The sequence below is a fragment of the Oncorhynchus keta genome, chromosome 31 (assembly GCF_023373465.1).
Source record: "Oncorhynchus keta strain PuntledgeMale-10-30-2019 chromosome 31, Oket_V2, whole genome shotgun sequence".
Classification (NCBI taxonomy): domain Eukaryota; kingdom Metazoa; phylum Chordata; class Actinopteri; order Salmoniformes; family Salmonidae; genus Oncorhynchus; species Oncorhynchus keta.
In genome coordinates this window covers 2,521,624-2,547,640 of record NC_068451.1, presented here as the reverse complement: position 1 = coordinate 2,547,640, position 26,017 = coordinate 2,521,624, and the positions used below count along the sequence as shown (strand labels likewise).

The window sequence follows — 26,017 nt, the reverse complement described above, 5'->3', positions numbered from 1 at the left end:
TATATATATATATATATAACTTCTAAAAATGTATGTTACCCATTAGATGGAAATTCAGCTGTTACATTCTACGAAGGAGAATTTCAGGAGTTATCCACATTCATATAGAGCAATTCTGCACAGGAGAGCCTCTCTGGAGTATGTCACGTTCATTAGCGAGAGGTAAACGACTAACGAGGTAAACACTTCACATCATGTGCCTGTCAGTGAACTCGCTGGACCATTCCGACTTGACATGGAGCCAAGTCTTTCTGAGAGCCTTTCTGTGTAACACATCATCTCAGTTGACTAATTGAGCTTAATGGAGTAAAATCACTAGGAACTAGTCTCAGTCTCTGGCTGACTCCTGATGTCATACTGTATCGACTTAGGACTATTAGGACCCCTTAATCACCACCCTTCCTCTCTTTCCATGACAGGGTCATCACGGGTAGGCGTTTAATAGTTGTTTATTTATGCAGAGCACAGATGTTCGAGTGGAGAGAGGCACTGTTGTTTCCATTGAGATAGATTCAGCGAGAGCTACATTTGTCAGGGAGCTTGAGGGAGATTGCCTCCATTCTTGTGGGGACACTACAGACATCATACAGAACTATATAATTAGCCTTGGACATTCACCCACTTTCTGTTTCGCATAACACAAGACGGGTCTATTGTAATATAGCACAAATAATTATAAGACCAATTCTACAATAAGAGTAATAGAACCAGGAAACATGGTCATTGCACAGGTGAGTTTATTGCATGCCATTTTCTCACATCCAAAGTCCCAAACGAAGGGTGCTGCATGGAATAAGACTGGGTTTACATGGTCCGAGTCTGGGTTACCAAGCCAACACATCAGCTCCAGAACACAAAATAAAGCAAAACAACTAAAATACAGCCAGCAAGGAAGTAGTGAAATTATTAGTGTGTGTACATCAGAGGATCGTTAGGGTGGAAGCAAGGCACAAACACTCATCAGCTTGTCCTATAACTCTGATAAAAGGGAAACACCAGCGAACTCTCATATGCAATTAGCTCAAATGAGAAAACGGCAGGATGCATGACAGTCACTCGCTGCTACCCTCCTTTCATGATTCAACTACACTGCATCACACAGTATATCCAGAACACAAATAATTCCCCAACTCATAAAGTAGAACCAGGTAGCAACCAGATTAGGCTAGCCTCTGAACTCCAGGCTCTGACTTCCTTTCGTCCTAGTTCTTCTCAGAGGAACTCGTGCTGTAGGACTTTCCCTAATTGGCACACATGCTGAAACAGACCAATCCTTCTGGGTAATGTAGTGTTGGACCCAATTTGTAGTTTGGACTGCTCCACTTCCTTAAATGCTTTGTCTTTGGCAAATTCTTAACTACTGTGAACATACTTTAAATGGCTGAAACTTTTTTGGAAGAATATCTTTACTCATGTTTTGATTGCAAGGTGCAAAAAACGTGCATAACATGAGATCTTAACTTATATACCTCGATCTTTTCTCCCCCACTGTTCCTTCCTCAGGGACACTCGCAAAAGGTTAACACGAGAAAAGAACACTGGAGTTAAGCATAAAAGACCTGCGTCAGAACCAGCCCACTGGCACAACTGGGCACGGGGTATATCTTAACACTGACTGACAGGAGACATAAGGATATGTGGGTGTGGCGTCTCGCAACGCATGTGGGTGTGGCGTCTCGCAACGCATGTGGGTGTGGCGTCTCGCAACGCATGTGGGTGTGGCGTCTCGCAACGCATGTGGGTGTGGCGTCTCGCAACGCATGTGGGTGTGGCGTCTCGCAACGCATGTGGGTGTGGCGTCTCGCAACGCATGTGGGTGTGGCGTCTCGCAACGCATGTGGGTGTGGCGTCTCGCAACGCATGTGGGTGTGGCGTCACAACCACATGCGTTGTAAGACGTCTCAGTGTTTGTTCCAGAAGGGGGTGGCGATGGGCCCCTGGACAGACCTCTCCACCACAATCATCTCGTTGGGGTTGTTGCGGGCGCCATAGTGATGCAAAAGCTCTTGGATCGCTGCCTCCTCAATCTGAAAAGTGGAGAGAGGGGGAAATACAAGCACAGTTGGAGTGTTTTAAAGCCACAGCCAAGTCAAGGCAGCTGTCAAACGGCACAGCTGGAAACAAGTCATTTCTACTGACATTAGACAGAGGTGATGAAACTACATATTTCTGATTTCCCCTTAGAGACACTTATCAAGGTACCGAGTTGAGTATGTGCGTTGGACAGACAAGCTCACAGTGAAAGGAAAAGCACAGTGTGCATAGTAAACATTTGCTACAAATTTCTGCACACACACACACGTTACCTGAATGAGTGCAAGCAGTTTCTCTCGGCTACGGATTAGTGCAGCCTCCTGCTGTTTCTCCTCCTCCACGATCGAAGCAAAGGTTACCATGGAGGCCGTAGGGGGGCTGCCCGCCGCCCCCAGCACCCAGGGGCTGGTCAGTAAAGAAAATTACCTTGAGTTTGTGACAGGTTGAACATTATCCCCCTCAAACAACTGTTCCTTTTTCCCCCCTGTGGTTGTTCAGGTTGTTTTTTTTACGGTTGGGACAAGTTGACATGTGTTCGGTACATCCCGTAATAATTCTGACGCTGATCTGACAGAGTAAGACACAAACAGAGAAAGACCGGTCTGAACTAGATATATCATGTGACAGTGGTAACCAAGGATGCCCACAGGCTACCCAAGAGGACAAGGGTTGGGTGAATTACAACTGACACGCACACAGAGAGAGACAGAGTGTGTGTGTGTGTGTAAGAAAACGCTAATGAAACAGATGGTCTCTGTAAGGCAATAGAGAAACCATTCTACTATAAAAATATAAAAACTACACATATGGATATTACACTTTCCCCAGCCCTGAACTTTCCCTCCTTCCATCCCTCCCTCAGTGCTCATCAGCATGAGTAGATGAGAACCTGAATCAGACTTCCTGTTCTGAGTGATCACTTGTGACATGGAAGTCTTCTCTTATCAATGCTGATTAGGATCAGAAGCCAACAATACATCAGACTCACTGGCTGATTCATATTCAGGGCCCACTACTAGGTTACATCCCAAATAACCCCATATGCCCTACACGGTGAACTACTTTTGACCAGAGCATGGAGTGAGTCATTTGGGCCATGGTTAATTTTGTTTTGTTTTTTAACTAGGCAAGTCAGTTAAGAACAAATTCTTATTTACAATGACGGCCTACCCCAGCCAAACCTGGACGACACTGGGCCAATTGTGCGCTGCCCTATGGGACTCCAAATCACAGCCAGATGTGATACAGCCTGGATTCAAACCAGGGACTCTAGTGGCACCTCTTGCATTGGGATGCAGTGCCTTAGACTGTTGCGCCACTCGGGAGCCCAAATGTAGTGCACTACATAGGGAATAGGGTGCCATTAGAGACTGCAGTGGGAGCGGACGTCACAGACCAGAACGAGAGCGTTTCCAGTCTGTGGGCTCTAATCCATCTTGGCTCTGGGCATAGATAAAAGATCTACGTCTGGAAGACAGATGCCCCGAATGACCCTGATAGAAGAGGAAGTAAGCGAAAGTCAAGAGCTTCTGCAGAAACAGAGAGATAGACACCATTGGGTCACACAAGTGCACACACACACACACACTTCCTGTAATTCTTTGGCCTGATAATACTTGAGAGATGTCACAATTCTAAACATTGCTACCAAAGTTAAATTAAAACATCCACCCATTGGTTTCACAAGCATTCCTCAAACACCTCTGCCCATATTATGTGTTAATCTAGATGTCAACGTTATAGGATACAGCACCAGTACATAAACAATCTATCCCAAACTTTTTTGTTATGTCAAAACACCCATTCTGAAGTCGTATCGTTTACTGTCATTTCAAATCAGGAGCACACAGTATTCAGTTACCCTGGTCTCAGATCGGTTTGTGCGGTCTTGCCAACTCCTATGGTTATTTTCATCGTAGCGCAAACAGATCTGAGACCAGGCAAGTATTCAGCTCTTTTGGCATCTAAAGCTCTACCAATCCAGCTGGTGTCTGAGTGGTGGTGTAGTTCACAGTGCAGGTTGAAGTTGCACTTAGGGAAGCTGATCATAGGATCTGTTCTTATGAGAAAGTTCACCCGAGGCAAAGTCGACTAGGCAGTTCTTCTAACTGACGTGTCAGTCTTGTTGAATGGGAAGTGAAAAGGTCATAGTGACCATCAGCACCACAGCCCTAGCAGTGAGTCACACCCTGCTTCAGGCAGCTGCCTCCCTTTCAGTACATTGACCATTCACTAAGCCCCACCCCACTTGATTACTGTTGGAACCTCGGACAACATCCCAGGAAGCCAAATTCCCCCTTCCAATCACTGGCGAAATCCCATCACAATGATCTAAAAATGCGTTTTTAATACACAATGAAAAAAAAAAAAAAAAAGACTATGATTGGGTATGTTGTGGACTGTCATTACCAGTATTGATGCACAGACCGGTTTGGGTTTTTACTTTACATCCTATAACGGTATTTGAATGTCTGGTTTTTAAAATGTGATACGCCATGTGTAACATACACTGCTCAAAAAAATAAAGGGAACACTTAAACAACACAATGTAACTCCAAGTCAATCACACTTCTGTGAAATCAAACTGTCCACTTCGGAAGCAACACTGATTGACAATAAATCCTCCAAATCCAGACCTCCATGGGTTTATAAATTTGATTTCCATTGATCATTTGTGTGATTTTGTTGTCAGCACATTCAACTATGTAAAGGAAAAAGTATTTTATAAGAATATTTCATTCATTCAGATCTAGGATGTGTTATTTTAGTTTTCCCTTTATTTTTTTGAGCAGTGTACATTTGTAGTTTACTTCGCTACTTGAGTCATCCGGTCTCGCAAACGTAATTAGATATATCTATCACTCACACACACACACCGGTGACAGTGTAGACCTAAATCAGCATATCGTTTGTGCAACAGTATCTTATAAACCAGAGAGGAATACACAAAGCATGAATATGTTAAATACAAGAAGTAGCTAAGAGAAAACATTAAAAGTAGCAAAAGATTATTGGGTCCCCTCGGTAACACTTAACAAATTTGGTTCCTACCCTGTCACAATAACTCCTCCTTGGCATTTTTTAATTGTTGTCATGTCAAACACTATATTCAAAGCTCCCACTATTATATTTTATCTATAGAATTAGAATAATCATTATATTTCAATGACGCCAACAGTTCATGCAAGTGTTTTGCACTAAATCACATGTCAAATCGCAATTGCATAATTTGGTTAAAAAATAATGCCTATAAAAGTGTGGAAATACAGAACTTTATGAAAATAAAAATGGGTTGACTTGAACAGCATAAACAAAATCAGAAAGGAGCAAGACCCATTGAAATCACTTCGATTTGACAGTCACGTGTAACCGATGACGTGTAACCGATGTGAAATGGCTAGCTCGTCAACAGTGGTGCGCGCTACCAGCGTTTCAATCGGTGACGCCTTTGTGGAGCGACGGGTAACGATGCTTCGTGGGTGTCAGTTGTTGATGTGTGCAGATGATCCCTGGTTCGGGCAGGGGACGGACTAAAGTTATACTGTTACACACGCACTCGTATAGCAAATGTAGAACTTGTATTATTCAAAAACGTTATACCAACCCACCCTATGGGAACCTGGTAAAATGATCTTTAGGTTTAGAGTGTGGTTAGTCACTGAAGGGCTCAATGTACTGTGCATGCCGTGGCTTTTTGTGACACAGGCGATAGCGCGCCGGAGCTCGGGCTAGAAGGACGAGGGTTCGAGACCTGCTCCTTGCTGTATCATTACAGTATTAACCACGTTTGGTGCCAAGTGCTCTCAAATATTTTGCTGATGTCGATAGCAGATAAGTTACATAACTAATATAGCCAACATAGCAAGCTAACTTAGAGAAAAAGTTATATTAAGTAGTTAGCTAGCGAGGCAACTTTAGCAATGTTTGGTGCTCAATGAGAAATATGCTAGTAGTTAATGTTAACCAGTTGAGCTAGCAAAGTACAATTTTGTGTTAGCAAAATACTCCAAAAGTCTGCATTTCATGAATCACAGTGGCAAGTACCTCTCATGAATAGTTCAATTATTTAGCCATCCCCACTGGTTTGCATGTGCTCACAAGGTGCTGGACTCGACGACAGTCGCTATCCATTTGAGTGCTGCGATTGGTTGCCCAAAATTCCAGGGCAGGTTTAGCGAAGGCAGTTAGGGCTATATTTTTCCTCTCGCGAAAAGAATGACGACTTCGCCATTTTTTTGTGCCATCTGTGCATCTGCATAGATCACTTTGCACCCATGTAGGCAGGAGTTTCATGAGAGTGAGTGTAGAGAAGGCGGCTTCTTACCTTCTGATGACATTTGAACATTTCCTGATGCATCTGCTCAAACAAACCACAGACTCAGGGCTGGTTTCCCAGACAAGCTTAATCCTGGTCAATAGAGAGTCCAGGATTTGGCTTAATCTGTGTCTGGGAAACCGCACTCCAGAGCGTTTCATTTGGAGAGTAAAAGCTTAACATAGTCAACTCTAAATTCTCTGTATAAAAACAAGTAGTCCTCCAAATCCATTATTCCTTCTTTCGTCTGCTTCCCTTTGGAATAACAGAGAATCATCATAGAGAAACTCTGCCAGTCATTTGCTGCTTTCTTAGTGACTAGGTTTATTCTTAAAGAGATACCTCACAGAGTTTGAACTAATTCCTGTATGGTTAACCATCAGCTATAACATAGGCCTAATTAAGGCACAATCACCATAGATACAAGCTTTACCATCTCCTTACTATAACAAATTTGTTTCTCACCAAGGTAACCAAATGACATTTATGCTAGTAGATATGTTATTGTGTCAGATTCCTGTCTGATAGAAACAAGAATATGCATGAGCATGGCAACACACTAGAGACATCTGGTGGACAATCTGGGTACTTTGGGGTAAAGACTAGTTCATAGATTCTTATTTAATTTAACTCGGCAAGTCAGTTAAGAACAAATTATTATTTACTATGATGGCCTACTGGAGAACAGTGGGTTAACTGCCTTGTTCAGGGGCAGAACGATACATTTTAACATTGTCAGCTCGGGGATTCGTTCCAGCAACCTTTCGGTTACTGGCCCAACGCTCCAACCTCTACCTGCCGCCCCAAAATTAATCAGCCATAAGGGCATTCATCCCTTGGCCATACACAAATGCTAGTCTATATTGTGTGTTTATATAATGGACACCTCTGTATGTTGGTGACAAAATAAAATATGAGAGACAGCATATGTGTGCGTGTCTGTGCGTGCATAGTCTTACCCGGCGAGTCTCTCTGGCTCACTGGGGGGCTCAGCCGTACATTTGAAGGTAACCCTCCGAGCAGCAGAGACTGGAGGCCCCTGAGCTACTGGCCTTCCCGGGGCCCCTGGCCCCCCGTTCCTGACCCGGCTCTCCTCCTCCACCAGGAGGTCCCGGAACGCTCGAGACGAAGGAGGTGTTTGGAATGGAGTGGCCCTGAAGAGGTAGGTGGAACCACATTTGATAATCAAAAGTTCTACTTCAAAGCATTAAAAAAGTACTAACAGCTGAGGGAATAGGCAGATTTTGTATTTGTACATTTTCAACACAAAATGAGAGACCGGGACAGGACCTATTCTATTACATAGGGATTGTCGCACCAACCCACCACCTTCTGTGCTGGCTCTGATATTAGGAGCAATCCTTATGGAGAGGGGCTTACCATGTTTTCGCACTCTTCGAGGGAGTAGTCACTGGTGTCGATTTGGATAGGGTGCACTCAGCACTGCCCTCCTTGGTTGCCATGGCGATCATCTTCCTCTGCTTCTGGGAGAGCTTGGCTGGGAGAGGGGACTGCTTGCTGCTGCTGCCAACACTGCCAGGACTTTTGGGAGTGGCTCCGAGACTTTGTGTCTTTGAGCTGGCTTCCATATCCATGATTGCCCTGAGATCCAAGACAGGAAGTGGCAGAGCAGGACTGGAGAAAGAGAGAAATGACACAATGTCACATACAGTTCCACCCCTGACCTGGTCCACAGTGACCTGGCTCACCTGGCTGTGATCTTGGGGATGTGCTCTAGAGCAGAACTCTTTGGAGGTTCTGCAGGGAGGCCGTTCCTCATGGTGGTGGTGCTGGGTGGAGTCTTCAGCCTGGAACCTCCTCCAGCCCCCTCCTCCTCGGGCCTGTCGTGGAACACGGGACTCTGGAGGTCTCGGGGGCTGCCCACACCCATGTAGCTGCCCTCAGAGTCAGATGTCATCAGCTCCTGCAGAGACTCCATGGAGTTGGTCTTTCCTGACTTTACCAGGCTGGGAGAAAGGACTGAGACTAGAAGAGAAATATCATAATCCATATCAGCCCAACTCAAATGAAAGGAAATAATTATGTGCCGTGACAGAGTGTGTGTGTGTGTTCTACCTGCAGCAGGTGGGCTCTGGATGATGTCAGAAAGGGTGTAACCCCCTGAGCTGTCGGAGCGTCGCCTAGGTTTTCTCTTGGCCTTTAACTTAGCCTTCTTCAACAGAGTCTCCCTGAGAGGAGGAAGATGAGACAGATGATGAAGAGGAACAAATTCAACCACGGTTCAAATGTTAGGGAGGTTACTGGCTGGATGCATTTCATGCCAAAACATTGGAACCTAGCTTCAGCACCAATCCAGTCCCATCTCATTCATGACAGGGAGTGAACGAAGGAGCAACTTTGTGGAATGAGATGCAGCCACAGTGTTGTACATAGTTTGATAGATGGTATAGTACCTGCAGGAGTAGTTCAGTTCAGTGTCAGCTTTAGAGCTGAATGAAGAGTCCCAGTCCTCGTACACACTGAGGTCTGGGGCGTCTGGGTAAGGAGTGATCAGTCGCATCTGCATAGCGGGAATCTGACAGGAACAGGATGGTAACAGGTCAGTTAGTCAGAACCAACAGTCGTGTTCAGTAGGAATCAAATGGAAGAAACAAGTGAAATAGGGAGGGACTATCTGAGGAACCATCCAATAACAAACACCTATTGTAGTTTTCTGTTTGGAACAGTTTCTGTTGAGTTCCCCTAATGAACATATGCCAGGTATCTCACCATGCAGTTGATGCAGGTATGGTAACGGCACTGAGGAGAAGTGACTCACCATACTCCTGTAAGAGGCAGAGAGCTCCACCAGCACGTCATCACTCAAGATATCCAGCGCTCTGAAGAGAGAGTGTTACGGATATATAAACAGAGAGAGACGGAAAAAGAGAGGGAGAGAGAAAGAGAAGATAGTCTATTGAAGAATCCATAGACTAGCCACTTCTGGGAAGATTGGAAAACAAACAACACGAAGAGTTATTGATCCAAAATGGAGATGTATGGATAAACCACTTATCCAATCTTTTTGGCCATATAAGAAAGTAAAAACAGCAAAAACATATACATGATCAAATACAAATCAACTATTAAAAGACTACCTGAACCTACTGGATTCTCCAATTACATTGAATGAACTACAGGACAAAATACAAACCCTCCACCCCAAAAAGGCCTGTGGTGTTGATGGTATCCGTAATGAAATGATAAAATATACAAGACAACAAATTCCAACTGGCTATACTGAAACTCTTTATCATCATCATCCTCGGCTCTGGCATATTCCCCAATATTTGGAACCAAGGACTGATCACCTCAATCCACAAAAGTGGGGACAAATTTAACCCCAATGAGTCAACAGCAACCTTGGGAAAATCCTCTGCATTTCAGTAACAGCAGACTCCTACATTTGTCAAATTGGATTTTTACCTAATTACCATACGACAGACCACGTAGTCACCCTGCACACCCTAATTGACAAACAAATCAAAACAAAGGTAAAGTGTTCTCATGCTTTGTTGATTTCAAAAAAGCTTTTGACCCAATGTGGCACCAGGGTCTGCTAAACAAATTGGGGGAAAAACATACATCATAAAATCCATGTACACAAACAAGTGTGCGGTTACAATAGCAAAAAAACATTTATTTTCACAGGGCCATGGGGTGAGACATGGATGCAGCTTAATCCCCACCCTCTTCAACATACACAAATTAATTGGCGAGGGCACTAGAACAGTCTGCAGCACCCTACTAAAATCTAAAGTCAAAGTCTACCGTTTGCTGATGATCTGGTGCTCCTGTACCCAGCCAAGGAGGGCCTACAGCAGCACCTAGATATTCTGTACAGATTATGACAGACCCGGGCCCTGACAGACCCGGGCCCTGACAGTAAATCTCAGTATGACAAAAATAATGGTGCTCCAAAAAAGGTTCAGTTGCCAGGACTACAAATACAAATTCCATCTAGACACAGTTGCCCTAGAGCACACAAAAACAATACATAGCCTAAACATCAGCGCCACAGGTACGCTGTGAACGATCTGAGAGACAAGGCAAGAAGGGCCTTCTATGCCATCAACAAGGTACAAAATTCAACGTGCCAATTAGGATCTGACAACAACAACAAAAATACTTGAATCAGTTCTAGAAGCCATTGCCCTTTATGGTTGTGAGGTCTGGGGTCCGCTCACCAACCAACAAATCACAAAATGGGACAAACAACAAATTGCTAAATTCTGCAAAAACATCCACTGTGTGCAACATAAAACATCAAATAACGCATGCAGAGCAGAATTAGGCCGATACCAGCTAATTATCAAAATCCAGAAAAGAGCCGTTAAATTCTACACCCACCTAGAAGGAAGCGATTCACAAACCTTCCGTAACAAAGGCCATCACGTACAAAGAGATTGACCTGGAGAAGAGTCCCCTAAGCAAGCGGGTCCTGTGGCTCTGTTCAAACAGACTCCACAGAGCCCCAGGACAGCAACACAATTAGACCCAACCAAATCTAGAGAAAACTAAAAGATAATTCTTTCCAATGTGTCAACTAATTAACATAAAAAAACTGAGCAAACTAGAATACCATTTGGCCCTAAACAGAGAGTACACAGTGGCAGAATACCTGACCACTGTGACTGACCTAAACTTAAGGAAAGCTTTGACTATGTACAGATTCAGTGAGCACAGCCTTGCTATTGAGAAAGGACACCAAAGACAGACCTGGCTCTAAAGAGAAGACATTTTGTGGGCAATGTACACATAGCCTGAGGTGGAAACTGCCAAATATATGACCATATTAGAGACACATATTTACACAAAGAATTCAAAAACAAATCTAATTTTGATAACCTCCCATATCTTCTGGGTGAAATACCACAGTGTGCCATCACAGCAGCAAGATGTGTGACCTGTTGCCACAAGGGAAACCAGTGAAGACCAAGCACCATTGTAAATACACAGAGAGCGAGAGCAAGAGAATCATCATCGGTTTCCTAAGTAGTATACAGCATGTTCACATAACCCGTACGTCCAACAGAAATATCTTATTTACATACGTATTCAGACCCTCTGCTGAGACTCAAAATTGAGCTCAGGTACATCCTGTTTTACACTGATCATCCTTGAGATGTTTCTACAACTTGATTGGAGTCCACCTGTGGTAAATTCAATTGGTTGGACATTATTCTGAAAAGGCACACACCTGTATATTTAAGGTCCCACAGTTGACAGTGCATGTCAGAGCATAAACCAAGCATCGAGGTCGAAGGAATTGTCCATAGAGCTCCAGACAGGATTGTACAGATCCAGGGAAGGGTACCAAAACATTTCTGCAGCAATGAAGGTCCCTAATTAACACAGTGGAATCCATCATTTTTAAACAGAATATTTTTTTGTTGCCACCAAGACTCTTCCTTGAGCTGGCCAAACTGAGCAATCAGGGGAGTATGGCCTTGGTCAGGCAGGTGACCAAGAACCCAATGGTCACTGACAGAGCTGTAGAGTTCCTCTGTGGAGATGGGAGAACCTTCCAGAAGGACATCCATCCCTGCAGCACTCCACCAATCAGGCCTTTATGGTAGAGTGGTCAGATGGAAGCCACTCCTGAATAAAAAAGGCACATGACAGCTTGCTTGGAGTTTGCCAAAAGGACAGACCATGAGAAACAAGACCCTCTGGTCTGATGAAACTAAGAGTAAAACTCTTTGGCCTGAATACCAAGCGTCACATCCAGAGAAAACCTGGCATGGTGGTGGCAGCATCATGCTGTGGGGATGTTTTTCAGCGGCAGGGACTGGGAGACTAGTTAGGATCAGGGGAAAGAGGAACGACTCGGGTCCTCAGACTGGGGTGAGCCAAGACGACGCAGGAGTGGCTTCAGAACAAGTCTCAGAATGTCTTTGAGTGGCCCAGCCAGAGCTCAGACTTGAACCTGATCAAACATCTCTGGAGAGACCTGAAAATAGCTGTGCAGCGACAGTCCGCATCCAACTTGACAGAGCTTGAGAGGCTCTGCAGAGAAAAAAGGGAGAAACTCCCCAAATATAGGTGTGCCAAGCATGTAGCGTCTTACCCAAGAATACTCGAGGCTGTAATCGCTGCCATAGATGCTTCAAAAAATTAATGAGTAAAGAGTCCGAATAATTATGTAAATGTAATATGTCAGTTATTTTATTTGTAATACATTTGCTTTATGGGGTATTGTGTGAAGATTGAGGGGACTTTTTTATATTTTTCGTATATTTTTTAAATCCATTTTAAAATAAGGCTGTAACATGACAAACTGTGGAAAAAGTCAAGGGGTCTGAATACTTTCCGAACGCACTGTATACACACACACACACACACACACACACACACACACACACTCACTTGGACTCGAGCAAGGCAGCCATGTTGAGCACAATGAACTGGATGCAGGACAGTTTGAGCTGCTCAGCGTTGTACATGGCAGAAAACTGCAGCAGCTCCGCAGCGTTCTTCAGTGTCACTGAGGAGACGGAAGAGAAAGCCTTTTTTTTTTTTTTAAACAAACAGGACAGTGCTCTCACACGAGTGCTTTTTAAGACACAACAAAGCTGTTTGATATCATGTTGAGAGGCATGAGAGAGAGGAGAGGACAGAGGGATGAGACGAGAGCAGAGGAGGCTAAAAGGACAGAGGGAAGATGAGAGGACGTACGGTTCTCAGTAATGGCCACTTCACACATCTCCTTCAGTCGGGTGATGAGAAGCTGATCGGCCACCACCAACACGTTGCAGACAAACTCCACATTCAGAGACTCTGGAAGAGGAGAGAGAGAGAGAGAGAGAGAGAGAGAGACTTTGCTTCCACCATGTAGCTTTCAACTAACTACCTTGTGCATCAAGATCAAAGTCAACACGATGAGGTTCATAAATATTATTATGGGTAGCCACATGACACTTATTTTTAACTCAATATTTATTTAGTGCACTTATTTGACAGGGACAGCGCACACGTATTTCAGAGTCAATGTATATGTACCCAAGTTGGCAAAAGAGCTATTTTCCATCCATATTCCCAAAGCATTTTTTTCACTGAGTATGTGTGTGTGTGTGTGTGTACAGGTTGTATATGCATGATCTGGTGTGTCCTGTGTACCTTTGATAGTGGGAGACTCGTCACTGTACACATATTCGAGGATGACCTGCAGTATCTCTGAACTGGTGGGCATCTCCAGTGCACTACATGAAGTGGCCTGTTGGGAGCGCACGACAACAACATTAGCAACACTGTTCACAAGTAGCAGCACACTTACTCAAGCACAATGTGAGACAACGTTTTCAGAGACAACGGTTACTTATGGCAATATTAAAAGGAAGCTTTCGCGTACAATGAGCAAGACCTCCCAATTGCCAGCGACTAAAACAGACATTTGATCATTTGTATAAACTAATACAGATTGATAAAACTGAAATAACATCAAACAAAACATTAGGACATACCTCTATCCAGGGGTTCGCCAGCATACTGTGGAAGTACTCTGAAAACACATACATGACATGTTTACAATGCAACCGCCACTAAGACATTTCTATTATTTCTATTTCTATTTTTTGACATATTAAAATCATCTCCCAGATACTGATTCATCTTAGTGCTTAATTAAAAATAATCTTCAATTTAGATTTTCCATTGAGCATGCTTTTAGGCTAGGCTCAATCTGTGTACGGAGAACCGGCCCCCATAGCTTCAACAAATGACTGGAAAATCTAGCGTCAGATGTCGACAACATTGAATAACCCAAACCCGTTCACCCCTCACACTCCCAAGAAACGCAACAATATGTTGACACACTGAAGCTCACCAAGTCTGGCACACAGCACACACTTGTGACAGGGGAACTCCTTGCCATCCACAGATCTCAGAGTGACGTCACAGAGGTAGGAGCTTCGGGGAGACAATTGAATAGAGTCACAGAACATTGACTTGAATAAGAATGTCCATTCTAGTAGTTATCTTTCTATGAACACAATATTTTCTCACGTAAATCTGCCACATGGCAATTACTCACCACTTTTTCTGGTTACATCGTGGCTTGTTGGCCGTCATCTTACGCGCCAGATTGATCTTCCCGTTTTCATATTTCACTCCATCCAAACTGTAATGAATGTGTTTGACAAAATACACTACATGTTAGTAACCCCACCCTAAGGTCAATGCCCGTGCGGAAATCAATTTGAACATAATATAAAATTGCTATCCAAATCCGACGGAGTTAGACTTTTATGTGCATGGGGTTGTGTCTCAATCTAACGCATACGGCGATGTCCTCCTGCCGCATCCGCAATGGAAGATGGCAGAGCTACAGAGGTGTTTATCAGACCAGGAGACTTCCAGAAAAAAAATGTGTTTTTCACGAAATGTCCGCAGTGTCAAAACAGTTGTGGCTAGAAACTATTTGAACACAAATGGTGTTCTCTGTTTTGCTCTACGACACCCACACGCTTCACAGGACTAGTCTCATGTCGCGAACACCGGGGTCTCAACTCCGGACACTTTTATCACGTCCGAACGGTTTGAGCTACAAACTTATATGACCCCACCATCAAAAGCGAAGACTCACAAATGTGTTCTCCGTTTTGCTCATTAATGCCCACAAGTTTCACGAGACTCTTCAAGGTAACCCGGTAAAAAATGAATGAAAATTAATAGGATTTTCTGGCACAAGGTTACACATGTAACCTTTTTTTTAATGTTTTCCTATATACACACTCACACTATCTCAGATGCATTTCAGACACCTCAACCCATACTTAATTTTGATACATTTTTTGACTGTATTGTCACGTATGAACGTTATCAAATGTATCTATAAATCCCTATACAGAAACCCAACCTAAAACCCCAAACAGCAAGCAATGTAGGTGTAGAAGCACAGTGGCTAGGAAAAACTCCCTAGAAAGGCAGGAACCTTGGTAGAAACCTAGAGAGGAACCAGGCTCTGTTATTCAATGTGTTTAAGGCTAATAGCAGAAGCCCAAATTCAATGTTTCAAATATTATTTTTTGTATATATATTTTTTTATACCTACAGGGGTCCTAAAATTCCAAATCAAATAGCTAAATGATCTATGGTATGACCATCTAAAAACAATTCCAAATGTTAAACCCCCAAAGGCTGATGGGGTTAATAGCAAGACAAATAACAGTAAACATGTTGTCCCCCACAAATGTCAAAATTGGGCAAGTGGTGTCTGAGAGAACGTACAGATGATTACTATAGCGCCCCCCTTGGGCCAATCAGTGTAATTTTGCAAATGCTGGATTTCTATGGCAAGGCAAAAAGTCACACGAGACAAAAATCAGCCAGTGTTGACTGAGATATCTCATGGGTTAGCTAGACTCATATCCTGAGCAAATGTGCCAAATTCTCACGCCGAGTCAAACAGATCAAGAGATATAACATATGCCTGTAATGGCGCCACCGTGTGGTCGATATGAGTCTTGACAGTGTTTGCGAAAATGTGTACTTTTTTATATATATATTTTTTTATAAATACAAATATCCTGGACTGATTCATATGCCTTTATGTGCCAAACTACACCAACCTGAATGTTTATTGGTCATGTTTCAGGTACTATTTTAAAAATATTGCATTAAGAGACATTTTTCCATTGATGCCACATATCAAATTTCATCAGTCGGTGCCAGAAGAGCATCTTAAGTGTTTTTCACTCAATTCTAAATGACAGAGTATCCATCATGGCAGACATTATGTGTCCCCGAGGCAAATTTGTTCCTTGTGGGGATAAGAACCTGTTTTTGAATTTCATGACTTCAGGTCAAACCGAGGTGAGGTGCATTACCTTTCAAACTTGGCATTTTCAATCTCATTTTATAGCACCACCACCTGGCCAATCAGTATAATTTTTGAAATGCCGGATCTCTATGGCAAGACATCATTCACCAAAGTTGTCAAAAATCGGGCCAGAGCGGTCTGAGATATCGCGTGTGACGAAGGTACTTACGGACAAAGACAGACGCACAGTACACTACCCGATTTCATCGTGGGGGACAACAATCATAACCAACTCAGTCCTCACCGTGCCGACAGACTGCCCATGCCGAGCTTCTTGGCAACACCCTGTAAGGTCTTGACCGGGTTGACTTTCCCTCCCTCTCCAGCCTTGCCTCCCTTGCCTTTTTTCCCAGGCTTGGTACTCTTGCTTTTGGGCTTGTCTCCGTCTCCTCGGGCCGAGGGGGTCAGCGAGCGGTACACTTCCAGGGCCGAGCGGTCCCTCAAGTTGCCCTCATGGAAGCCCAGGTCCTGCAGGCTGCTGATCAGCTGCTCCTGCTCCAGGTCCTGTTGTTTCTGGTTCTGGCCGAAGACCCGAGCACAGTGGCCCTGCACCAGCAGATCACAGGAATCCGTATAGATGAACTTCAGGACGTGCTCCAGCATCTCAGGGCTCACCGTCTCCACCACCAGCAGGTCACAGCCCACCGCATCCTCGCTCCTCCTCACCTCCCGGTCTCCCTCCTCCCCATCCAGCACCAGCTGCTTCCTGAAGAACTCGGACCTCATGGACAGGAGGTACTTGTGGGCGGGGAAGGTGCGGTCTCCGGCCTGCAGGGTCACGTCGTGAATACTATCCGTCTCGTCCGCTTCCTCCAGCAGGCTCTGGAAGTGTTGGGAGAAGGAGGAGGGAGATACGCTGGGAATCTCATACAGGCTGGGCGGGGGGAAGGAGAGAAATCAGACATTTTGTTCAGTAGGCACAAAATGCTCCAAAAATGAGTTAGTACATCCCTGTTTATGTGAATTTACCCAACAAACACTTCTTGTCCATTTCAAAACTTTGTTACAGTGTGGCCTAATGACGACGACATAGTTCAAATGTTTTAAAGAAGCGACAACACACAGAGGAACAGTACCTGGTTTTGGGGTCCGACTGCAGCACTCCAAAGTTGCGTCCCTTGGAGTCCATGGTGATGCTGACCGCACGGTGGACATAGGGGAGCTTCTCCAAGCGGATTCGCTCGTACACACTTCCACCCTCTGGGTAACCACACACCTCCACACTCCCCTCTAAAGCACACAGGGGGAAAACGCTTTAGTCAAATTACGATGCAGTGATTCCAACTTACAAAACAATTCTGATTTATCTTAGATGATACACAAGTACAGAGAAATAGTAAACAACATTACTTTTGAATCCAAGTCTTGTTTACTATTTTTCCATAATTCATTAAGTTTATCATCCACCATATATGTAAAGGAGGAAAGTGTGAAATACTGATAGTATCATTATGTCGTCGCTGAGCTATGAGAGTAAACCACTTTCTCATCTCACCTTTCTTCTCCACACTCTTCCTGTACTCGCCGTGCCACTGTCCGCTGAAGCCCTCCCCTTCCCGTGTGACAAACATCATGTTGTTCCTGCTCAGGGCGATGTCCGACATGAACACCTGGCGCCCGTACACCCACCTGCATTGTCTCACCGAACCGCCCACTGAACGCCAGCAGAACACCTGATGGCGGGAGACGGAAATCAATTGAATACAACTTTAAATAATCCAGAGGGACAATTAGAAAGGCATCGTCAAGCGAGTGGCGACAACAAATACATCGGATAAACACACAAGACCATACAGATCAACACACAACATCCAAACTTCATAACATCCAGACACAGAAAAAAAACACAGTGAGAAAGACTGGGATAAGATGATCAATGACTCAAATACATTGGCTTGAGGTGATCATATGGAGTGAACATTAAGAATCCACCAACAACCGGCTGTAGCTAGTCACTACTAAGTACTAGGTATTTTTTCAGTGTATCGGAACCAGCTGGTCCTTACCCGCCCAGCTTCATCCAGGGCCAGGATGGCCACCTTCTCTCCACCTCCCTCGTTCAGGACCTGGGGGTCCACACGATGGTCCAGGCTGCCTCCGCTCACAAGGACCTTCCGGATGTTCAGTTGTCTGAAAGAGGCATCGGGCATGGGAAAGAAAACGGAGTTGACAGCGAGCGAGTGACTGAGTAAAATTATCACATCTCTCACGCTCTCCCTCTCCTGTTAACCCATGAGTCTAAACTGAAGATCCCGTACAACGCTGTGTACAGAACAGCAAGAGGATAAGTACATTAGAGTGTCTAGTTCGAGAAACAGATGCCTCACAAGTCCTCAACTGGCAGCTGAATTAAATAGTACCCACAAAACACCAACACAAGTATCAACAGTGAACAGTCGTTTCTAGCTACAATAGTCATTTACAACATTAATAAATGCCAACACTGCATATCTGATACGTTTTATGTTATTTTAATGGACAAAAATGTGATTTTCTTTCAAAAACAAGGGCATTTCTAAGTGACCCCAAACTTTTGAACGGTAGCGCATGCGTTCATGAGTCTCACCTTTACACAGAGGGGTCAATTTAGTATGTTGCCTAAACTGTTCTGCCACTACAGACAGAAGCTGGGAGACCGGCTATACCGACTTCAGACGAGTCCTAAGACACTTGTGGGGGTCGTAGAGGAAACACTATCGTGTTTGTGAGAGTAACCTTTCCATAGAGTGGACATAATATTTTGTAGGCCACAAACTGGTCAGATGCTCCAGAAGATTTGGTGATTAGACTAATTTTCGGGATGTCTCATGGTCTGACAAACACCCCTCAAGCTCTGTCACCTTTTACAGCAAATGTGGAAGTGTTAAATAGGCAGATGCTGTGGATTGTGACGCATCCAATGCAAAACAGATATCTCTAGCTTAAACTGACATGTTTGTATTATGCTAATTAGAGGGATCTTAGGTTAATGTCATCTCTATCATAAAGAAAATGTCATTTGGAATTCAGTCAATTCAGGAGGTAAATTTGAATTACAATTCTCCTCAATGAGAAATTGGAATTGCAGTTTACTTCCTGAGATGACCGAAATGGAATTGACGTCAACCCTGGTAGTCACTTCTCGGTGAAGTCACCTGGATGCCAACTTCTTGCACTGATAGTTAGCCAGCAAGTAGACATCTCCCTTCTCTGTCACCACCAACGTTGCCCCATTACTGGCCACTGCCATGGCGATGGTGACATCCTTGTGGTAGAGGGCAGACACCTGGCGAGGCGTGGTCACACACCTCTCCCCGTTTGGGTCCATCAGGTAGCCTAGATGTCAAAAGTCAATCATCACCATGTATAATGGTAGGGGAATAATAGAGCATATCATTATAGTGGCCGTGGCTTAGCTTCAAGTTTCATGTTTTGCTATGGTGTGCCAGTCATAATGACTTACCCAACTGCCCTCCATTCAGTCCCACTGTGTAGAGAGCCTCCCTGGTCCACAGCACTGTGTGGAATCTCCCTGCAGCTACACCAATCACAGTCCTGCCTTTGAGGGTCTTGGAGAATACCTGTATCCAATTGGTCAAGACCAATGTCAGTCAACAACCAATCCAAACTCGAATTCAGCATACCACACATTCAAGTGTCTGCTCTGTGTACGCGTTTGCCTTATGATGGGGGCCGGGGGCCGTGAATGTCACGTTCATAAATCATTAATATAAAACAGCATTTACATAAGTTTAAGTTGATTGAAAAGGAAAACAACATTTATGCAGTAAGTATTCTTGCATTGATTTTGTTTATGCAATTGTCATAATAAATGAGACCCCAGGAGTTTCTTAGCTTGTCCTACTCCGGTCACATGGTAAGGGAAAACTCCCCATCTGGCTGCCTTGCTATGATGGCCAGGTGCTCTCTTACCTGTTTTGGCAGGTGGCTAGAGGCGGGCGGGGGAGCCAGGCCCAGCTGGTGGAAGGTGTTGAGGCCGAAGGTGTAGACATAGCCCTCCTCGGTCAGCACCACTGTGTGATCCTTGGCTGCAGCCACCTGGGAGCAGTGATGAGACAGGAGCCCCTCCACCATCCGAGGAACCTGCCAGATAGGCACATGAGCCCAAAAATCCACAGCCCTATTTGACTTTTTAAATATATCAAATACTTTGAGCGTTTGCTTGAGCCTGCCCTGGAGTACCTTCAAAAATGGGGCAATATTGAAGTTGACACTTTTGGAACTATTCCATTGGTTCCATTGTGCCAGACAAGCTCAAACATATCAAAAACTGTTTGAACCCAGGTTAACAAAATGGTGTTAGAGAGAGGAGGCGGCAACTAAACCCCAGGTACACTCAGGGTGGAGTGGTTACCGCTAACCAAGCTAGAAAGAAGCATGTGAACACAGGCAGCATTACAACAGGTAGCCTAGCAGTTAAGAGCGCTGGTCCAGTAACCGAAAGGTTGCTGGTTCGAATCACCGAGCCAACTAAGTTAATAATTTGTCAATGTGCCCTTAAGAAGGGCACTTAACCCTAATTGTTCCAGGGTCGCTGTCAATAATGGCTGATCCCTGGTCATGACTCCCTCTCCAAGGGTGTCTCAGGGAGAGTAGGATATGCAACAAAAAAACACATATCCAATTCACACGCGCGTGGAATATACATGTGAAAAAGGACAAAATGTAAGCACCAACAGAATTATTATAATACAGGTCTAAACAGTCGGAGTAGGTCAAGCATTTCGCTACAACCGCAATAACATCTGCTTATCACGTGTATGTGACCAATAAATGATGTTAGGTCAGATATAATACAGCAGAGGCGTGGCCTCCAGTCACATGACTTCAACACCAATGACTCGACCCTGAGCCTTGTGAGTCGACCCTGAGCCTTGATACCCTTCCCAAGCCCAAACATTTTTTTTAAAGTATGAGATTTAAAAAAAAACTCCTCATTTAACGGATTACAGTTTGAATCGGACAGCAGCCAATCAAATTGTGCCAGCTGAGAAAAAGCTGTGCGTGGAGGAATGTCGGCGGGTGAATTCAGATGGAGCCCTTGGAAGGATGATACCCCAAATTATTATTTTAGGATATATAGACTACGCTGTATCAACAAAAAACAGATTGCAACTTGCAAAACATGTGGTAAGAAAATCAGACGGAGGCGCAACAATGTCCAACTTTGTTCGACATTTGAAGCTGCACAAAGAACGGTAAATCGTGGCTAATATAGCCGACAGCTACAGCGGGGAGAACAAGTATTTGATAACCTGCAAAAATCGGCAGTGTTTCCTTCTTACAAAGCATGTAGAGGTCTGTAATTTTTATCATAGGTACACTTCAACTGTGAGAGACGGCATCTAAAACAAAAATCCAGAAAATCACATTGTATGATTTTTAAGTAATTAATTTGCATTTTATTGCATGACATAAGTATTTGATACATCAGAACTTAATATTTGGTACAGAAACCTTTTTTTTTTTGCAATTACAGAGATCATACGTTTCCTGTAGTTCTTGACCAGGTTTGCACACACTGCAGCAGGGATTTTGGCCCACTGCTCCATACAAACCTTCTCCAGATCCTTCAGGTTTCGGGGCTGTCGCTGGGCTATACGGACTTTCAGCTCCCTCCAAAGATGTTCTATTGGGTTCAGGTCTGGAGACTGGCTAGGCCACTCCAGGACCTTGAGATGCTTCTTACGGAGCCACACCTTAGTTGCCCTGGCTGTGTGTTTCGAGTCGTTGTCATGCTGGAAGACCCAGCCACGACCCATCTTCAATGCTCTTACTGAGGGAAGGAGGTTGTTGGCCAAGAACTCGCGATACATGGCCCCATCCAACCTCCCCTCAATACGGTGCAGTCGTCATGTCCTCTTTGCAGAAAAGCATCCCCAACGAATGATGTTTCCACCTCCATGCTTCACGGCTGGAATGGTGTTCTTGGGGTGGTACTCATCCTTCTTCCTCCTCCAAACACGGCGAGTGGAGTTGAGACCAAAAAGCTCTATTTTTGTCTCATCAGACCACATGACCTTCTACCATTCCTCCTCTGGATCATCCAGATGGTCATTGGCAAACTTCAGACGGGCCTGGACATGGGCTGGCTTGAGCAGGGGGACCATGGCGTGCGCTGCAGGATTTTAATCGATGACGGCGTGGTGTGTTACTAATGGTTCTCTTTGAGACTGTGGTCCCAGCTCTCTTCAGGTCATTGACCAGGTCCTGCCGTGTAGTTCTGGGCTGATCCCTCACCTTCCTCATGATCATTGATGCCTCACGATGTGAGATCTTGCATGGAGCCCCAGACCGAGGGTGATTGACCGTCATCTTGAACTTCTTCCATTTTCTAATAATTGCGCCAACAGTTGTTGCCTTCTCACAAAGCTGCTTGCCTATTGTCCTGTAGCCCATCCCAGCATTGTGCAGGTCTACAATTTTATCACTGATGTCCTTACACAGCTCTCTGGTCTTGGCCATTGTGGAGAGGTCGGAGTCTGTTTCATTGAGTGTGTGGACAGGTGTCTTTTATACAGGTAATGAGTGGAGAACAGGAGGGCTTCTTAAAGAAAAACTAACAGGTCTGCGAGAACTGGAATTCTTACTGGTTGGTGGGTGATCAAATACTTATGTCATGCAATAAAATGCCAATTAATTACTTAAAAAACATGCAATCTGATTTTCTGGATTTTTGTTTTAGATTCAGTCTCTCACAGTTGAAGTGTGCCTATGATTTTAAAAAAATACAGACCTCCACATGCTTTGTAAGTAGGAAAACCTGCAAAATCAGCAGTGTATCAAATACTTGTTCTCCCCACTGTATATATTTTATTACTTTACTAGTGTATCATGTATGCTAACATAACGTTTAATCAATGAGCCTCCAGAGTCAGTCAGGGCGTGAATGCGATCATTGCACCCAAGATTGAGCAACAACTGGCTAGGCAGTTGGTAGCCTAAATCCTGCCTGATGTTATTGCTATTCCTAAAACAAAGGTTGGGTGACGGTGTACAAGCCTACATCGCCCGATTGCACCCCATAGCGATCCTCGATAGTAATACACTATTGGGGGAGGGGTAATAAATAGATATTTTTAGAAGCATTCATGATTTGCGTAAATGTAATATACTAACTATTACTCTTGTTAAAAATATGAAATGGTATTACATTTGGTGAAGAGTACATTATGAATTGTTTAGGACTCGAAACTTAATGGTCTTGACTTGAGACTTGAGTGCTCAGAGTAAGTTGTGACTTGTAAAACAATGACTTGGTCCTACCCCTGCAATACAGTATAGTATTCTCACCAGATATGTTTGTTCGTCCCCGTGTCCCAGCCGACCTCCCTGCCCGTGTCCACAGGTATACACCTGTCCCTTCTGAGACAGGAACACTGTGTGGAACTTACACAGCACCACCTGAGAGGAAAGGAAACACATTTTTTTTGGTCATCAATAACGTAGGTCGATTCATGGAGACAAATTCTGCTCCGTTGTCAAATTGTCTTTACAAGAACTCAAAGACATCAGCATGTTTGATTGTTGATTGTGCGCTTCTTCCATTTCCGTGGCCAAAGCCCTCTCGTAGTAATAGTCAAATAGTGGTGATACTTTAGGCCGGGGCACAAGTGGAAAAGTAAACATCATTAATAATGCATCACTCCCCTCCAGCTCGCAATAGGGCGAAAGGGATGTTTCCCCCGAGTATCACATTGATAACGAGACAGCCCCACACACACACAGCCGTGGCTCATTTAATTAAAGCATGGCATACTGGATTAAATATTTAACACCCAGCACCTGCTGAACTGTGAGCAGGTAGCATTGAGGACAACGGCTCTCTGCTCCATGTAGGGGGTACCAGTAGGTCGCTGAGAGGTCTTGAAATGGAGTCTGCTCCCCACTGAGCAAAGGTCATGAAAATGCCCAGGTCATGAAAAGGTGTATAAAATATAGAAGCTCAATAGCAACCTGCCAGAAGACAATTATGAAACTCAAAAGTTGTCATTACATTTCAATATGACATCTGATATATCTATAATGTATCTAACCCAAAGACTTTTGTCAAAATCTGTAGTAAACTAGGAATGCATGCCACCCTATGACATCATGAGCTGTAGCAGAGCACTAGAGCTGATGTCATAGGATTGCATTCCCTAGCATAAGTCTAAATAACCGCTGGAAAACGGTTCTAACCACAGTTAGGGTCTACATCTTTACAACGTTATATCACAGATCTCTAGAACATTACCTAAAAAAAAATACAAAGTTACCTTACAAGGTTTCTTCCTCAGACCTCTCAACGCCCTCTAAACCAGTGCTGGATTCTGGGTTCTAACTCCTAAACTTTGAATAGGGTAAATTATCAGGTATCATACTGAAATTTTAAGTGATTAGGTTTAGGTCTACACCAGAAGTTAATGATCACGTGGAAGCACTGAAAAAAATGGAGAGAGCAGTGGATTAGTGATGAAGGGGGTTGAGGTCAGGTCACGTTAAGGAAGAGTTTATTGCCCGCGTCACTTCATTTCCTGCCTAACAGAGAAGTAGTGTTTAGAGAGGAGGAGAATCCACATACCACCACCACCATTGTAAACATGTTGTCGTCTGTCCAGCTGTTTGATCCTTTAGGAAGAATAAACTTGGTTTAAGCTTTCAAAGTGTCCGTCGAATTCTTACTCTGATAATTAAAACCTAACACATGGGACCATTAACTAGATTCAGCCGCGGCCCGATTTGTTTTTGAGCGGATGATAGGGGCCGGAACATACAGTTGAAGTCAAAAGTTTACATACACTTATGTTGGAGTCATTAAAACTTGTTTTTCAACCGCTCGACAAATGTCTTGTTAACAAACTATAGTTTTGGCAAGTCGGTAAGGACATCTACTTTCTGCATGACAAGTAATTTTTCCAACAATTGTTTACAGAGATTATTTCACTATCACAATTCCAGTGGGTCGGAAGTTTACTTACACTAAGTTGACTGTGCCTTTAAAGAACTTGGAAAATTCCAGAAACTATGGAATGGCTTTAGAAGCTTCTGATAGGCTAATTGACATCATTTGAGTCAATTGGAGGTGTACCTATTGATGTATTTCAAAGCCTACCTTCAAACTCAGTGGCTCATTGCTTGACATCAAAGGAAAATCCAAAGAAATCAGCCAAGACCTAAGAAAAAAAAAAAATTGTATAGCTCCACAACTCTGGTTCATCCTTGGGAGCAATATACAAACGCCTGAAGGTACCACGTTCATCTGTACAAACAATAGTACGCAAGTATAAACACCATGGGACCACGCAGCTGTCACACCGCTCAGGAAGGAGACGCGTTCTGTCTCCTAGAGATGAACGTACTTTGGTGCGAAAAGTGCAACTCAATCCCAGAACAGCAGCAAAGGACCTTGTGAAGATGCTGGAGGAAAACAGTAACAAAAGTATCTATACCCACAGTAAAATTAGTCCTATATATCAACATTACCTGAAAGGCCACTGAGCAAGGAAGAAGCCACTGCTCCAAAACTGTCATAAAAAAGCCAGACTATGGTTTGTAACTGCACATGGGGACGAAGATCGTACTTTATGGAGAAATGTTCTTTGGTTTATGAAACAAAAATAGAACCGTTTGGCCATAATGACCGTCATTATGTTTGGAGGAAAAAGGGGAACGCTTGCAAGCCAAAGAACATCATCCCAACCGTGAAGCACAGGGGTGGCAGCATCATGTTGTGGGGGTGCTTTGCTGCAAGAGGGACTGATGCACTTCATCAAATAGATGGCATTATGAGGGAGGGAAATAATGTGGATATATGGAAGCAACATCTCAAGACATCAGTCAGGAAGTTGAAGCTTGCTCGGAAATGG

General features: G+C 44.0%; 1 protein-coding gene across 2 annotated transcripts in view; it reads right to left on the bottom strand.

Moving 5' to 3' along the window:
• Positions 1 to 720: 720 nt before the first annotated feature.
• LOC118364208 (inhibitor of Bruton tyrosine kinase-like) overlaps positions 721 to 26,017 on the bottom strand; it is a 40,553-nt gene continuing 15,256 nt past the window's right edge. For both annotated transcript variants that reach the window (XM_035745539.2, XM_035745538.2), the window contains exons 5-26: positions 23,463 to 23,573; positions 20,082 to 20,252; positions 19,612 to 19,729; positions 19,304 to 19,484; positions 18,176 to 18,299; positions 17,665 to 17,842; positions 17,246 to 17,399; positions 16,414 to 17,043; positions 14,382 to 14,468; positions 14,175 to 14,257; positions 13,813 to 13,850; positions 13,469 to 13,565; positions 13,028 to 13,129; positions 12,719 to 12,836; positions 9,129 to 9,189; positions 8,764 to 8,885; positions 8,426 to 8,538; positions 8,059 to 8,335; positions 7,730 to 7,984; positions 7,309 to 7,503; positions 2,307 to 2,439; positions 721 to 2,027 (exon numbers count right to left, since the gene is read on the bottom strand). In XM_035745539.2, coding sequence (XP_035601432.1) covers positions 1,902 to 2,027; positions 2,307 to 2,439; positions 7,309 to 7,503; positions 7,730 to 7,984; positions 8,059 to 8,335; positions 8,426 to 8,538; positions 8,764 to 8,885; positions 9,129 to 9,189; positions 12,719 to 12,836; positions 13,028 to 13,129; positions 13,469 to 13,565; positions 13,813 to 13,850; positions 14,175 to 14,257; positions 14,382 to 14,468; positions 16,414 to 17,043; positions 17,246 to 17,399; positions 17,665 to 17,842; positions 18,176 to 18,299; positions 19,304 to 19,484; positions 19,612 to 19,729; positions 20,082 to 20,252; positions 23,463 to 23,573 — 3,474 coding nt within the window. In that variant the 3' untranslated portion in view covers positions 721 to 1,901. The remainder of the gene's footprint in view (positions 2,028 to 2,306; positions 2,440 to 7,308; positions 7,504 to 7,729; positions 7,985 to 8,058; positions 8,336 to 8,425; positions 8,539 to 8,763; positions 8,886 to 9,128; positions 9,190 to 12,718; positions 12,837 to 13,027; positions 13,130 to 13,468; positions 13,566 to 13,812; positions 13,851 to 14,174; positions 14,258 to 14,381; positions 14,469 to 16,413; positions 17,044 to 17,245; positions 17,400 to 17,664; positions 17,843 to 18,175; positions 18,300 to 19,303; positions 19,485 to 19,611; positions 19,730 to 20,081; positions 20,253 to 23,462; positions 23,574 to 26,017) is intronic.